The 15,462-nt window shown below is 29.0% G+C and overlaps 5 protein-coding genes across 6 annotated transcripts; 2 read left to right on the forward strand and 3 right to left on the reverse strand.

The window, feature by feature from the left end:
* The first annotated feature begins 96 nt into the window (after positions 1-96).
* On the forward strand, positions 97-790 carry LOC111417139 (ribosomal protein S15). Its single transcript, XM_023049330.2, has 2 exons — positions 97-214; positions 311-790. The coding sequence occupies exons 1-2, from the start codon at positions 203-205 to the stop codon at positions 740-742; spliced, it is 444 nt and encodes a 147-aa protein (XP_022905098.2). The 5' UTR covers positions 97-202; the 3' UTR covers positions 743-790.
* A 4,332-nt stretch (positions 791-5,122) lies between these two features.
* Positions 5,123-6,318, reverse strand: LOC111417134 (BRISC and BRCA1-A complex member 1-like). Its single transcript, XM_023049325.2, has 2 exons — positions 6,078-6,318; positions 5,123-6,014 (listed from the first exon to the last, which is right to left on the reverse strand). Exon 2 carries the CDS (start codon positions 6,011-6,013, stop codon positions 5,210-5,212), a length of 804 nt encoding a protein of 267 aa, XP_022905093.1. The 5' UTR covers position 6,014; positions 6,078-6,318; the 3' UTR covers positions 5,123-5,209.
* A 17-nt stretch (positions 6,319-6,335) lies between these two features.
* Positions 6,336-7,207, reverse strand: LOC111417135 (UPF0389 protein CG9231). The gene is made up of 3 exons (XM_023049327.2): positions 7,124-7,207; positions 6,696-6,873; positions 6,336-6,636 (listed from the first exon to the last, which is right to left on the reverse strand). Exons 2-3 carry the CDS (start codon positions 6,869-6,871, stop codon positions 6,411-6,413), a joined length of 402 nt encoding a protein of 133 aa, XP_022905095.1. The 5' UTR covers positions 6,872-6,873; positions 7,124-7,207; the 3' UTR covers positions 6,336-6,410.
* A 3,000-nt stretch (positions 7,208-10,207) lies between these two features.
* LOC111417124 (Ferritin 1 heavy chain homologue) lies at positions 10,208-11,638 on the reverse strand. The gene is made up of 3 exons (XM_023049317.2): positions 11,339-11,638; positions 11,006-11,283; positions 10,208-10,818 (listed from the first exon to the last, which is right to left on the reverse strand). Exons 1-3 carry the CDS (start codon positions 11,403-11,405, stop codon positions 10,534-10,536), a joined length of 630 nt encoding a protein of 209 aa, XP_022905085.1. The 5' UTR covers positions 11,406-11,638; the 3' UTR covers positions 10,208-10,533.
* A 41-nt stretch (positions 11,639-11,679) lies between these two features.
* Positions 11,680-12,790, forward strand: LOC111417123 (Ferritin 2 light chain homologue). 2 transcript variants are annotated; one of them, XM_023049316.2, is made up of 3 exons: positions 11,680-11,771; positions 11,861-11,974; positions 12,109-12,790. In XM_023049316.2, the coding sequence occupies exons 1-3, from the start codon at positions 11,765-11,767 to the stop codon at positions 12,663-12,665; spliced, it is 678 nt and encodes a 225-aa protein (XP_022905084.1). In that variant the 5' UTR covers positions 11,680-11,764; the 3' UTR covers positions 12,666-12,790. The 2 variants fall into 2 exon arrangements, with proteins under 2 accessions (XP_022905084.1, XP_071051140.1); XM_071195039.1 differs by having other exon boundaries at positions 11,736-11,771; positions 11,844-11,974.
* Positions 12,791-15,462: the final 2,672 nt, after the last annotated feature.

The following is a 15,462-nucleotide window of genomic DNA, read 5'->3' on the forward strand; positions in this document are numbered from 1 at the left end:
TAATGAATTAATTAAAAGATCTAATTAATACAAAATAAAAATCGCATTTGGAAAACGACTTGATTTAAATTGATGTTGGTACCCTTGGTTATTATTACAGCTAACTTCCTTTCTCAACAAACCGTAGTGTTTGTGACATTTGTAGATTTTAAATCTATAGATTTCTTTGGTTTTCCAACACCATCGATTAATAAAAACCATAATGGCAGATAAAGTAAGTACTATTAAACCCCCATAAACAATTATTTCATAAAATAATCATTAAAAATTTTGACGTCAAATGTGACCTAACCTCAATTTTTTTAATCAGGCTGAAGAGCCCAAGAAAAAGAGGACTTTCAGGAAGTTTACCTTCCGCGGAGTCGATTTGGATCAACTTCTCGATATGCCAAATGAGCAATTGATGGAACTTATGCATGCGAGGGCACGTAGGCGTTTTAACAGGGGTTTAAAACGCAAACCAATGGCTTTGGTGAAGAAACTCCGTAAAGCTAAAAAAGAAGCCCCACCAAATGAAAAACCGGAAATTGTGAAAACGCATCTTCGTAATATGATTATCGTCCCGGAAATGGTTGGGTCAATTGTTGGTGTTTACAACGGAAAGACTTTTAATCAAGTTGAAATTAAGCCTGAGATGATTGGACATTATCTTGGGGAATTTTCTTTAACATACAAACCTGTTAAGCACGGTAGGCCAGGTATTGGTGCTACTCACAGCTCGCGATTTATTCCTCTTAAATAAAGTGGAAAATTAGGTTTTTTGACAATAAAATGATTTAAAAAATAAGAATGTGTAATTTTTTTCTTAGTTTATTTGTACCAAACACAATTCATTTTGTTTATAAATTAGTTCTTTTTGTAAGGGACTTTGATAAAGATGTCCACATATTTTTGCATCAATATTTAAACCTTGCAATGTCTTGAAAATAAATTCGCATTTATTATTAGTATTGGGGATTTCATGATTTTATGAAACCTCAATTTATAACAGAAAAGTCTCTTAAATCAGTGGATAAAGTCGAAATGATCGATTTAATTGATAATGTTGAAAATACAACTCAATTAATAGTTGAAACTTTATCAACCCAAAAAACTTTATTAGAAAAACCTTCAACAACACAACAAACTCAATTTATAACCGAAACTTTGATTCAAAATAAAGATGAATACGAAGTAACAACTTAAATGGATGAAACATCAAATAAAAGTAAAATTCAACTTCGAAAACATGATGAAACTTTAATCATTTTTAACCGAAAATTCACTCAAATGAAACGGAAACGAAGAATTTATTCGATGAAATTTCTCCAACACCTCTATTTTTAATCAACACTTCAATTAAATAGGCTGATAAGTTGCAAATATCAATCATTTATTGATGAACTCATTTTACGGTTCCAAAATACAGCGATTTTTTACTTTTTCAGAATACCGCTGAAAGCGTGTGTCTCCGTTATTAATATAGATATCACAAAACGGTCTATGGAGTTCGAAAGAGAATCGTTTTTACCCGTTTGTACCACTTTCGATTTCGTTTGTACCTCATCCGATTCCAAAATACAGCGATTTTTTGATTTATCAGAATATCGCTGAAAGTGTGTATCTCCGTTATTAATACAGATATTGCAAAACGGTCGATGGAGAATCGTTTGTACCGCCTTCGATATCGTTTATGCTCCAACAGTTTCCAAAACACAGCTTTTTTTTTTAATATTAGGGGATGCCCCGGGTCTCGGTCTCGGTGGTTCCCATACTTTTCAAGTACATAAGACTAAATTGACGTTTGGGTCGTAACCGTTCTCAACTCTAGCCGGTGTGGCCTGGTATGTACCGTTTAATGTTTTGATGATTTATATCGACTAGACTTACCCACACAAACACGTCTTGTGCACAAGACAATATACTTCCCTTTTTTATAACACGCCTTCAGCTTTTACAGTTTTTTACGCCTGCCTTCAGCATTTCAAAAAACATTTTTTAACTTATCACCCGACGTTGGAGTTTTTAACCTGACATGGTAAACCCACGCCGTTTTCAAAAACTTCACTTAATTCTTTAATCCAAAATTATATTTTTAATCATCGGTCCGTCGTAGTTTTTGTAAGAGAAATTTTTTTACGTGTTCATCATTCTTAGTTTTTGACGGTAAGATCTTTTTATAATTTTTAATTTTATATCACCAACAAAAAACCCGTCAACTAGTAATAACTATCTTCCATATTATTCTAGTCGTACCTGAAGACGCTTTTAGAAAAAGCGAAACATTGTTGTACAGAAATTAGAAAAATAATAAAAAATCATCGTGGACTTATTCTTTTTTATCCTATTAATATACTACCAGGTATTTTCGCTTTGCTTTTCACTTTTTGTCAGATTCGTCATTATATCACCTCCGTCGATAATCTTCGCTGTGAAACGTTATTAAAGTTAATTCTTAGATGTGCTATGATAGGTCGTATTTATAATACTTCTTTGCAAACAAGTCTTTATCTGAATATTATTCTTTTTTATTTTACTCTCGTATTTTTTATTCCACTTTCGTCTTTTTTATTATACTGTTTGATTAAACACTTTGTTGATTAATTTTGGGTTTCAGGTCGGGTGTCGGAAGAAGTTTCAAATGCCGCGTGTAGCTAAATTTTCTGTTGAAATGATTTTTAATTCGATAAAAAAGCTAATGTTTTTTGATAACGCCGGAAAATTAAAATCGTTAGCATATAATGTTTAGAATGAGGCAGTTATAAAAATGGATAACAAAATATCAGCTAAACACATGTATTTGTACATCTCTCGAAATGATCCCGAAATACAAGACATGCTACGAAAATTTCATAATGTTAATCAAAAAGCCAATACATCAACTTCCGATATATCAAATTCCGAAATGAATAGTACCGGTGCGGTGGTTCAAATTGGTCGATGAATATATCCCGAGACGCGTTAGTGTCTCTTAGAACAACAATTACTACTTCAGGCGACGATTGGAAGAGTATTCGACCTGTTAGTAGAATTTATAAGGGTAGGACGTATAATATATTAAGACAAGGCTGGACATATGTTGCTATGCTTTCAAAGATCCAAAAGTTAACTTAAATCCAGGTTTATGTATCGAATGGGTGGTGTAGGAATTAATGTACGCCAGACAAACCAACAACAAATGAATACTTATATCACTCTGCAAATTTCAACAAGTGATATAAAAAATATTGAGCATAAAAAAAGCGTCAATTACGAGGTGTACTCAGACAACGACTAGCAAAAGATGTTACTGCTCAGTCAACCTATGCTTGGTGTAGACAGAAAGCTAATTAATTTATGTATTTTGAAGATAAAGTTCCCGCGCATTTGTACAACGAAAATGTTTTACGTAAGTTTTTGGGTTACGCAAAGTGCAGAAGAAAAAAAATGCCAAAAACGAAAGCGGTGCAAAGAAGTACAAACGATTCACTCTCGAGCCACATCGACCGTTTTGCGAAATCTGTATTAATAACGGAGATACACACTTTCAGTGGTATTCGCAAAAATCAAAAAATCGCTGTATTTTGGAATCGGCTGAGGTACGAATGAAATCGAAAGTGGTACAAACGGGTAAAACGATTCTCTTTCGAACAACATAGACCGTTTTGTAATATCTTTATTAATAACGGAGATACACGCTTTCAACGGTATTCTGAAAGAGCAAACAATCGCTGTATTTTGGAACCGGTTCAGGTACAAACGAAATCGAAAGTGATACAAACGATTCTCTACCGAATGGTATTAATAAAATTAGAATAACAAAAAATGGGGTTCCGGCAATTTTTCAAATGTTTGTTCTAATTACCACTAACAATAGATTCTATGATAAATTTTCGAAATATATTAAAAAAAGTATAAAAGAAAAAATTAATTAAAAACCACAATTTTTACCGACATTTTATCTAGGTGATAACTGTTTACTAAACAATCAATTGACAACTAAAATATTTTGGCGGCGATTGTTACAATAATAATAAATAAGGTGTTTCAAGGCACCTTGGGGTTTACTTAACACTAGAACTACCAACCGGTCAAAATGACCGGTTGTATCAATTTTTCGCAAGATTTTCTCTTTAAATACAAACGTTAGATACAAACGATTCCCTACCGAATGGTATTAATAAAATTAGAATAACAAAAAATGGGGAAAAAACGAAATTAAAGGTGGTACAAACAATTCTCTATCGAATGGTACTAATAAAACTAAAATATCGTAAACTCGGGTTCCAGGTTCACAGAGCTGTTTAGATGATGAAATTAGGAGTACTACTTCAATTATCAAGTAGTAGCAAATTTTTAACGAAAACTTCGATTTATATTGAAAATAAAGCTGAATTAATGACTGAAAAGGGTGAATCTTCACCATTTTAAGCAAAAACTCATTTTACAATGAAAATGAAACGGTAACGAAGAATTTATTCGATGAAAATAGAAGTACAACCACAACTGAAAAAGTAACTTCTTCAACACCTTTATTTTTGAACAAAACTTCAATTAAAGATGGTTCAATTAGAGAAGAAACTTTAATGAAAACTTCGAATTATAATAATTATAACTTGAAAAAGGATGAATCTTCACCATTATTATTCGATGAAAATGGAAGTACAACCACAACTGAAAAAGTAACTTCATCAACACCTTTATTTTTGACCAAAACTTCAATTAAATATGGTGATAAATCGCAAACTTCGATTTTAGACGATGAAGTTAGCGAGTACTACTTCAATTGGAGAAGAAACTTTAACGAAAGCTTCGAATTATAATGAAAATAAAGCTGAAGGGGAGAATGAAAACGATGGATCTTCACCTTTTTCGAAAGAAACTTCATTGAAACATACATTTTTAATAAAAACTTTATTTCGAAATATTGATGAATCGAAAATGATGAATTTAAATGATGGAATTAAGAGTACCATTTCAATTATGCAGGAAACTTTAACGAAACCTTCATTTTTAACTGAAAATTCGCCTTACAATGAAAATGAGGAATTTCTTTGATGAAAATTTAAATACAGAAAATTTATAACAAAAACTGCATTAACGTGATGAAACTTCAACTGAAAATGAAATTACAATTGATGATAAGGCAAACATGATGAAGTTGGATGATCAAGAAGCTTTATCTAAAAAATAAAATTGTGTAGTTTTTTTCTTAGTTTAATTTATTTGTACCAAATAAAATTCATTTTGTTTATAAGTTAGTTTTTTGTAATGACCTTTGATAAGGATGTCCGCATATTTTTCCCATAGAGTAATACAATTTAGATGGATTTCTATCAACGTAATACAAATAACCTTTTCCATCAATATTTAAACCTTCTAATTTCTTGAAAATAAGTTCGCATTTATTACTAGTATCGGGAATTTCATGCGTCATAACAACATCAATAAAAAAATAAGGCCAATTTAACATTTCATTAACTCTTTCTGTGCGAGTAAAACTTGGCATGGTAAACGATCTGGCATAACTTAAAACTACTCTAACAATAAATTGTGGTGGGATGACCAAATCATCCGAAAGCAGTGTTGGATATTGAACTTTCTCGTCAATAACATTAAAAAGGGAATTTAAATCAAAAATATCCTCCGTTTCACATTCTTCCAAGTTATCAATCGCCTCGGACACTTTTTGAATATCGCTTGTGAAGTCCAACACCCAAGAAACATCACTCTCATTTAACACCATCAAAGCAAATTCGTGTTTTTTATTTATAAAGTTCTTGTTGTGCACGAAAATGGTGAATGCGTTCTTTAACATCTGCAAGGGGCGATATTTTGTACCATTGTTTAATTCAAAGTAACTAAATACTTCATCGCACGCACGATCGATAACTAAAATAATTTTTTCGGGGACGTTAAAAGCGGTTAGAGGGGTTGGTTGTAAATTATTATCGTCTTCACCGTTGATAATGATCGCCATTTCTTCTTGTTGTGTTGGTTTGGTAGATTTCGTCGAGATTGACTTCTTGTTTTTTTTGGATTTTTTATTTGGCATCCTAAGGATTAAATTTAACGTTATTTCTTTTATCAATAAACATTAAATTAAAGTGAACACTTACAGAAAGTAAATTTGATGATTGTGTGAATTAGGTTATGTTTTTGATTAAGATTTTTTTGTTGATAAATGTTTCTTACAAGAAATATAAATGTTTGTTACCTAGCTACGCAAAAACGCGTGTAAAAACACTAAAAGTTTGGATATTCTTTAAATGATTTACGAGAAACCTTTTAAAAGTAAACTTTTAAGAACACGTCTAGGTTATGTTAACAATGACATTTAATTGTATTACTTTTTTTAATAGGTTATGTAAAAAAAATTTAAATTAAATCTTTATTCATTTCTTTTAAAAATGGGCTAAATAATCAAAGGAAAAAGGTTAAAATTTATTTTATTAATTATTCTGTTGTTGTCTTTTCAGTTCCTCCTCTTCCCTCTTCTTAAATTCTTCGTTCATTTTTGCATGCCACTCGAGATTTCTTTTTGTTAAGCTATCACCTTGATCCCTGAGTCTTCGCCCCGAAAATGCAACTACAACGCAAGCAATTAACGTAGCGGCCATCATATAATTTGCTACACGGATACGGATACGATTTCTTGCTTTATCCACCATTTCAGAACTAAAATTATTAATTTTACAACCAAAAGATTATTAAATTAAAAAATAATTAATACTTACGGGAGTAAATTAGGGACTTCTTCAACCGTTTTAAATTTTTTCGTCCACACCAACATCTTCTTTTCGAAATTGTTCACTTTGTGCAAATTGGGGTTGATTGAGCGCACCGATGACAAAAAAATCGATCGAATGTTTTGCGCATTTCTTATGGTTAATGATTTTAATAAATTAGCCATAACTAAATAAAAAGAATAAAGTTATTCGGTTCAAAACGAGGCGTAAAATGTACTGATCACGAAATAGAGAGCTTTTGGTAATTTATAAGGTAAATTGACCCAATAATTGTTTCACAACATTGTAAAATTAATTGTAATAAAGAAATATATAATATAGAGTAATAACAATACGTTTATTGTTACGTAATCAAATTCAATGTCAATATCATTAAATAATGCAAAGTATCAATTATTATTTGTCTTTATAAATACCTTCAACAAACGTCACAATCAGCTGTTTACAATCAAATTTTAGGGTAGCAACTTTAAAAAAAAATTACGTTAAACGTAATCAAATTCGTAAATATTTATTTTAATTTAAAGATTAAAAAAAGTAGTCGATGATTAATTTTAAATAACTTAAATAATTAATTTCATTCAATAAATAAACTTTTTATACAAAATCAGGTTTGTAATAATAGATGGCGGCACTGGTGATATAACCCCAAGGTCCGTTAAGTAAACATACTGTATAAGGTTATCTACATATATACTATCTTAGTATATAGATAGTATATATAGTATAAAGATAGTATATATATGAGGTCATCCAACTCCATATGAACGTTATTGTTATGACGTATCCCCTCGCAAAGGCCTTGCTGTGGCGTATTTCTATGTTTTTATTTATACAGTGTATTTCACTTAAAAAGCAATATACAAAAATATAAAAAAAAGATAAAATAAAATTAAAAAAATATTAAAATATAAAGCGAAATTAACGGTTTACGGTTTTATTATTGTTAGGTTATCCAACTTGACTCGGTTACCATGGTGATTAAGATCCGACTTTTTAAAAGTTGAAGTTAGCGACAAATTTAAAAATATAACACGAATTGGAATCTATACTTTTTAAATTAAAAGAATGATACTGGCAATAATTGTTATTGCTGTCTCTCATCATTCCCACTATTAATAATAAAATTGTTAGTTTAATTAAATTATTTCAGTATAGACCTAATGCCATCTTACGGGGGGATTTCGACATACAATTAGTCCCAAATTCTCCTACAAATTCTCCTAGAAATATCTTTTGGCAATCTAGGCAATTTACATCACAACAAAATAAAGGCAAATAGAAAAAGAGTGTTTGTCCACGACTACCTTATAATATATACTTTATGAATGAGTTTTCTAAAACAAAATGGTAGACATTTTTCACGGAGTGAATAATAGCGGTGAATAATAATCATTATCCACGGGTAGCCATCTTGACCAGACTAATAATAATTATTTGAAACATTAAAAGTTCAAAAAACGTCAATTTAATTCAATTTTTTAGGAGTTTCTAAATGTTTGACATTAAAAAAACCTAAACAAATACCTTTTTTCGTATGATTTAAGCATAAATTAATTAATTTTCCTAAAGAAAACGTCGTTTTATAAAACTGACATTTAATTTTGACAAATTGTTGTGAAGTTGGTTACAGTTAGTAACATTGAATTTGTGTCACATTGACGTTTAACCTTTATTCAAAAATTTATTTAAAAAATAAATTTATGGAATCAATTTCAATAGTCGTGGACAAAGTACAGTATTCTACTCGCATATAATGAGCTATTATTCACTCAGGTTAATTATGCCATACTTTTGGCCAGAACCCTGTAAAATTCTAATGGACGGTCGTCGTGGATGCCTGTATATAGACTCAGCTCGTCGTGACAGATCATGTACAGGATGGTTCAAATTCGATGTCCGAATAGGCTAACTCGGAAACTATAAGAGTTAGAAAAAAAGTAGCTTACATGTCATGATCTCGTTTTTCGAGAAACTGCTAATGCCGAAAACCTCACAGCGCTATCGTCTTTTGTTTTTCCCCTAGAGGCCAAAACTGAAAAACCAACAAGTGCGATTATCTTGGTTATTATTATAGGTGGAGTATTATAACTAAGACATTATATGCACACTTTTTCACAGAGAATTTCATGACGTAGTCAAAAAAAATTTTCGATTTTCGATTTTAAGATAGCATGACAATTTTCGTTTTTTTAAATGGAAACAACCACTGATTATTCGTTTATTATTCGTTATGTTTTTTTGATTACAAAAATATAAAGTTTGACAGGTCTATTTCTTATTGTTTTAGAATAAAGTTAAAAATAAACTTTTTTTTTAGTGTCGTCAAAGAAATTAAATTTACAGTTTCCTGTAAATTACAACTAAAAATTAAAAAAACATATTTCTGATATTTGAAACCAATACATTTGTTGGACTATTTAATTTATATTTGCTTTACACCAAAATTGAAATAGATTGCATTATTTCACATTTTTTATTAATATTTAATATTATTATTAAATGACTTAATATATTATTGATAGATGGCGCTCATATATTTTTTTGCAACATTTGTTTGTATTCAAAAATTTTCTGAAGTGTCAATTTAAAAATCGTGTTTTTTAACATGGATTACGAAAATTACGAAAAGTTTAACATGTTAGAATGTTACATATTAGAAAATAAAGTAAATTTTTAGTAGAATAAGTTTTAGTTATAGTACCGTAATTTACAGGAAACTGTAAATTTACTTTTTTTGACGACATTAAAAAAAAGTTTATTTTAGGCTTTATTCTAAAACAATAAGAAATAGACCTATCTAACCCCACATTTTTGTAATCAGAAAAAAATAACGAATTTAATAAACGTATAATCAGTGGTTGTTTCCATTTAAAAAAACGAAAATTGTTATATCTCAAAATCTAAAACCCAAAAATTTTTTTTTCATTACGTTCAAATTCTTTGTAAAAAAGTGTCCGTATAATGTCTTAGTTATAATACTCCACCATTAATAATAACTAAGATAATTGCACTTGCTGGTTTTACGATATTTTCAATTTTGGCCCCTAGGGGAAAAACAAAAGACGATAGCGCTTTGAGGTTTTTGGCATTAGCAGTTTCTCGAAAAACGACATCATGACATGTAAGCTACTTTTTTTCTAACTCTTATAGTTTCCGAGATAGCCTATTCGGACATCGAATTTGAACCACCTGTACATAAAAATTTTGATAAAGGCTATATTACTTAAATCAGACATGAATAATAGTTGATCGATATTCTTTATCATTATATACTCTATTTATTTGGTAAAGAAACCAAAAACTATAAACAAGTACTATCTATTACGTCAACAAATAAAGTGAGGTTAAGTTCACTTTTAAAAATTAATTATAATTGTTTATTCAGACATTAGAATTCCTAATAGATACGTTCAAATTGTGGTACAATACAGGTGGTTGCTTAGAACTGGATAGTTTCCCCTATTTAGTTCATTACAAAGAAATAAAAGTTAATAAAATTTCTTTTTATAATCATGTACTCTATTTATTTGGTAAAAAGAACAAAAAACATTGGAAATATACAAACTATTTAAATGTACTTAAAATATCTATCTATATAGTTATTTCATTGACTTTCTTAAAACTTTAATTGTTCTTAATTAACCTTTACATTGATATTTCTGTAATTAATCCTTAAACAGCCATCACAGTATAATTATTTTAAAGAAAAAAGAAAATTGATTGAAAAACTCGAACATAACTATAAAAAAAAATTGCATTATACAGAAATAAATTGAAACAAGAAATATTTATTAAAGAAAACGAAAGTTGTTTAAAAGTCTTTTTAACCAAGAAGTTTCTTATCAAACAAGAACTCTCCAAGAGCTCCGTGTTTGTCCATCATCTTGTCCAAGGTGGAAATCTTTCCGGCAAGATCTCTTTGGCCGTTGTATTGTTCTTCCAAGAATTCCCCAGTAAGATAATCGACTAAATGGTAGTCATTGAATTCGTCGTTATCTTCGCATGACATCATTACATCACGGATTTTCTTGGTTACTTTGGCTTCAAGTTTTAAAGCATCGCGGAGAGCTGAAATTCCATTATCCCATTGTTTAATCTCAGGAACAATCTGAAAATAATTTAAAATAATAATTTTAATTGAAATTGCAAAAAATTAGAGATTATGTCAATAAACAAAGTGATCAATAACCATCAAGATAACATTAAAAGGAACATTTTGACAGTTTCAAATGGAAATTTGATTGATCACCAATAATCAATCATCCTTATTAAGTATATTTTGAATATATATTTACCACTTGGTTGATAAGATCGCGAACTTTCTCTGTAAGACCACCCCTCATCAATAAATAACCAATAAATTTCATGGCATGATCGCGTTCTTCAGTTGCTGCATTGAAAAATAAATTTGCCAAACCCGGACGATTTACGGTATCTTTAGAAAAATGAGCCCCCATTGCTAAATATTGAACGGCAGCTCCCAATTCAGCTTTAACATGTTCTGCCATCTTCTTCGTGCACGGATTTACCATGTCAATCCATTCCGTTGGTATATTTGGCCTTTTATGTTGACCTTAAAAGAAAATTTAATTAAAAAAAAAAATTATTATATTTTTAAATCAACTTACAATGTAATTCCCCGGAAATGTAACCAAGGGAACATAATAACAGAACAACACCGTACATGGCCTTCATGATTTTATAAAAGTTGTTTTCTCGGCGAACTCTCAAAAACAAATGAAACAAAATCGTCGAACGATCGTGATTATGAATTTAAATATAAAATGGCGACGTAGATTATAATATTTTTTTATCAGCCTTTATACACACTGGTATAGAAGACTGTTTTGACACGAAAAGCACTCGAAAATCTCTTCAACTGCGCATCTATTCGTTCAATTTTCACTTTTATCATCACTCCTCCCCCACCATTTACACGCCATCATGAGTCGACGTTCCTTTGTTTATTCCAGAACATGCGCAGATTCTAATCGTCGCGGTATTTAAACGAAACAAATGCGCAGATTGAGGTTATTCTTGATTACGCTAGTTAGATGCTAGGTTGGTATTAATTTTTCTTATCTTTTTGTTTTATTGTTTCATTTTAAAACTTTTAATTTACGTTTAACCCAGATTATTTTTCTGTTTAGGGATCATGAAAGTTGTCATTTTCGCTGTTATTTGCCTATCGGCATTGGCCATCGCCGAAGAATCCTGCTACAAAGACATCAACGATGCCTGTAAAGCCACAAACAACAAAAAAAGTAAATATGGAGTCCTTTTTTACAATAAATTACGTTTTAATTAATAAAATGACGTCAACAATCAATATAATCAACATAACCTCAATTTTTTTTTTTGACGTTTCAAACATTAATTTGACATTTCTTTTTTCTAGGTTTTATTACCACTCCAAAATGTAACGCAACTTATGGAGCCATCACTGCGGTTTTACCAGATTTAAGAAACTACGCAGCTCAACACATAACCCATTCCTTCGAGTATCTCCTTTTATCAACGCATTACGCAAATTATGAAAAGAATCGTGATGGTTTCAAGAAATTATTCCAAGAACTTTCTGATGAGAAATGGGGGGCTTCGATTGATTTAATTAAATACATTGCACAACGTGGTGGTGATATGGATTGGACGCAAAATATTATTCCAATGGATATGCCTTACGATATCTACGAACTTCCAGCTTTGGCTAAAGCTTTGGATATTGAAAAGGAATTGGCGACCGAAGCTCATAGGATTCATCGTGAAACAACTCGTAAACGCGAGGAATATCACGACCCTGAAATTTCCGATCATATCGAACACATTTATTCCCATAAACAAAGGGACAATATCAGAAAATTAGCTGGATATGTTTCCGATTTAACCAAAATTTTGGATGGGCCCGATAGTTCGCTTGGATTGTATTTGTTCGATGAATATTTACAAAAACAATAAATATTATTGGTGCTGAAGACTTAGATTTGTTCGTTCAAGATTTAAATAGGAAGTAAAAATTAGTTTCCGTTATCCGTTATTATAGTTCTTTTTGTGTAATGTGATAATAAACCGGTTTATATCAAGTTAACTTTTTTTTTGTTCATTTTGTATGTTTTTGATAATTAATTAATCAGTTATTGTATATTTTTTGATGAAATAAGAATGTAAATGGATGTTTTAAAACAATAAAAAGTCCAAGATATATTTAAAAACTTTGGGGTTTTATTTAATTTATGAATCGGTGAAAAATAAAATTAAACTTTGAGGTTAACCTCAAATAAAAGTTGTAAATTAAAACTACATATAAGTGATGTTTCATTTACTCGGAGTAAGTAATCGCAATTTATGTTAAATAATAGCTAAATCATGCATCATTAAAATACGATTTACTAAAAACTTATAATTGTTGGGAATTTTAACCTAACCTAAAAATGTCGAAAAACTAAATCTAAAACATCATTTCTGCTTGATTTATAGTAAATTTTGCACCAAAGTAAAGCATAAAACTTCATTAATAAGAAAATATATTACAATGAGGCCGTTTATTGTATAATTGAAGAAAATTGTAAATTTTTGACGTTTCCACATAACCTTAAAATATTATTATCAAAGTTAATAATCTTTAAAAAATTATTATTATAATAATAAGAAAATGATTTTTGTACCAAAGTAAAGGATAAAACTTGATTTACGAAGAAATATATTATGGGGAGTACGTTCTACTTTATTATTAAAGATTAATTATTAAATCTGACGTTTTCAAATAACCTATAAATGTCGATTTAGAATTTTATTTTCAAAAAATCAATTCGGGTTGATTTATAGAAATAAAGAAATTGGTTTAGAATCGTATAAAAATTTGTAAAAAAATATAATACGGTGAGTAAGTTTTATTTTATTATTGAAGAAAAATATTAATTGTAAATTTTTGACGTTTCCACTTAACCTTGAAATATAGTTTTCAAAGTTAATCATTAAAAAAATATTATTATATTAATAAGAAAATTATTTTTGTACCAAAGTAAACGATAAATCTTGATTTACAAGGAAATATAATATGAGGAGTACGTTCTACTTTATTATTAAAGATTAATTATTAAATCTGACGTTGTCACATAACCTAAAAATGTCGATTTAGAATTTTATTTTCGAAAAATAAATTCGGGTTTATTTATGGAGATAAAGAAATTATTTTAGAATCGAATAAAAATTTGTAAAAAAATATACTACGGTGAGTAAGTTTTATTTTATTATTGAAGAAAAATGTTAATTGTATATTTTTGACGTTTCCACTTAACCTTGAAATATAGTTTTCAAAGTTAATCATTAAAAAATTATTATATAAATAAGAAAATTATTTTTGTACCAAAGTAAAGGATAAAACTTGATTTACAAGGAAATATAATATGAGGAGTACGTTCTACTTTATTATTAAAGATTAATTATTAAATCTGGCGTTTTTACATAACCTATAAATGTCGATTTAGAATTTTATCTTCAAAAAATAAATTCGGGTTGATTTATGGAAATAAAGAAATTATTTTAGAATGGAATAAAAATTTGTAAAAAAATATAATACGGTGAGTAAGTTTCATTTTATTATTGAAGAAAAATATTAATTGTAAATTTTTGACGTTTCCACTTAACCTTGAAATATAGTTTTCAAAGTTAATCATTAAAAAATTATTATTATATTAATAAGAAAATTATTTTTGTACCAAAGTAAAGGATAAAACTTGATTTACATGGAAATATATTATGGGGAGTAGGTATGTTCTACTTTATTATTAAAGAAAAATTAATAATTAAATTTGACGTTTTCACATAACCTATAAATGTCGACTTAGAATTTTATTTTTAAAAAATCAATTGGGGTTTATTTATGGAAATAAAGAAATTATTTTAGAATCGTATAAAAATTTGTAAAAAAATATATTCCGGCGAGTAAGCTTTATTTTATTATTGATAAAAAAAATTAATTATTACATTTTGACGTTTTCACATAACCTAAAAATAAATAATTTAATTTTTAATATATCGTTTTTACTTTATTTATAGGAATAAAGTAACCACACGAATGTTAATTTATCCTTTAACAATCTCTTTACTGCTTAAGACAAGTATAAATTTAAACCAAATAATGTATATTGATGAAATGAATCGATGAAACCCACCCATATTCTCAAAAAATTCACGCCTGTTAAGTTATTTCACAATAACTTTAACCGTTGCACTCATTTGCGTATCAAAAACGTCGTTGATTTCGTCGTCAATTAGTTATTTTCGAATAGAAATTATTTCGTAACAATAATTTGATTGCATTTTATAATATTTTGATGTAATCATCATTTAATCTCAAAATAATCGTTAATAATTAATTTCAATATTAAAATAATATAAAGCGGTGTCGTTTTTAAATTTGCGGGTGGGATTTTCCATTTAATCCTTAACGCGAATAAAGAAACAAAGTCTTTAAAAATAACTCGAAATAAACAGAAAAGATAACAAATTTTAAAGGAAACTTTTGTTAAAGCGAAATAATCGTATTGAGAGTTGTTATTGAAGGTCAACCCACAAAAAAATCACAACAAAAAAGAACGTAACGTGTTTAAACTCGATTTGCAAGAGATTTATCGTCATAATGGGGATTTTTATCTACAATTTGATATGACTAAACAAATTCCAATTGAAATAACAACAAAGAAATGTTTTTATTAATTTCTTTTCTAAACCACAAAATTAAAAAAAAAAGTCA

This window comes from Onthophagus taurus, chromosome 3, assembly GCF_036711975.1.
Source record: "Onthophagus taurus isolate NC chromosome 3, IU_Otau_3.0, whole genome shotgun sequence".
In the NCBI taxonomy this organism is placed as follows: Eukaryota; Metazoa; Arthropoda; class Insecta; order Coleoptera; family Scarabaeidae; genus Onthophagus; species Onthophagus taurus.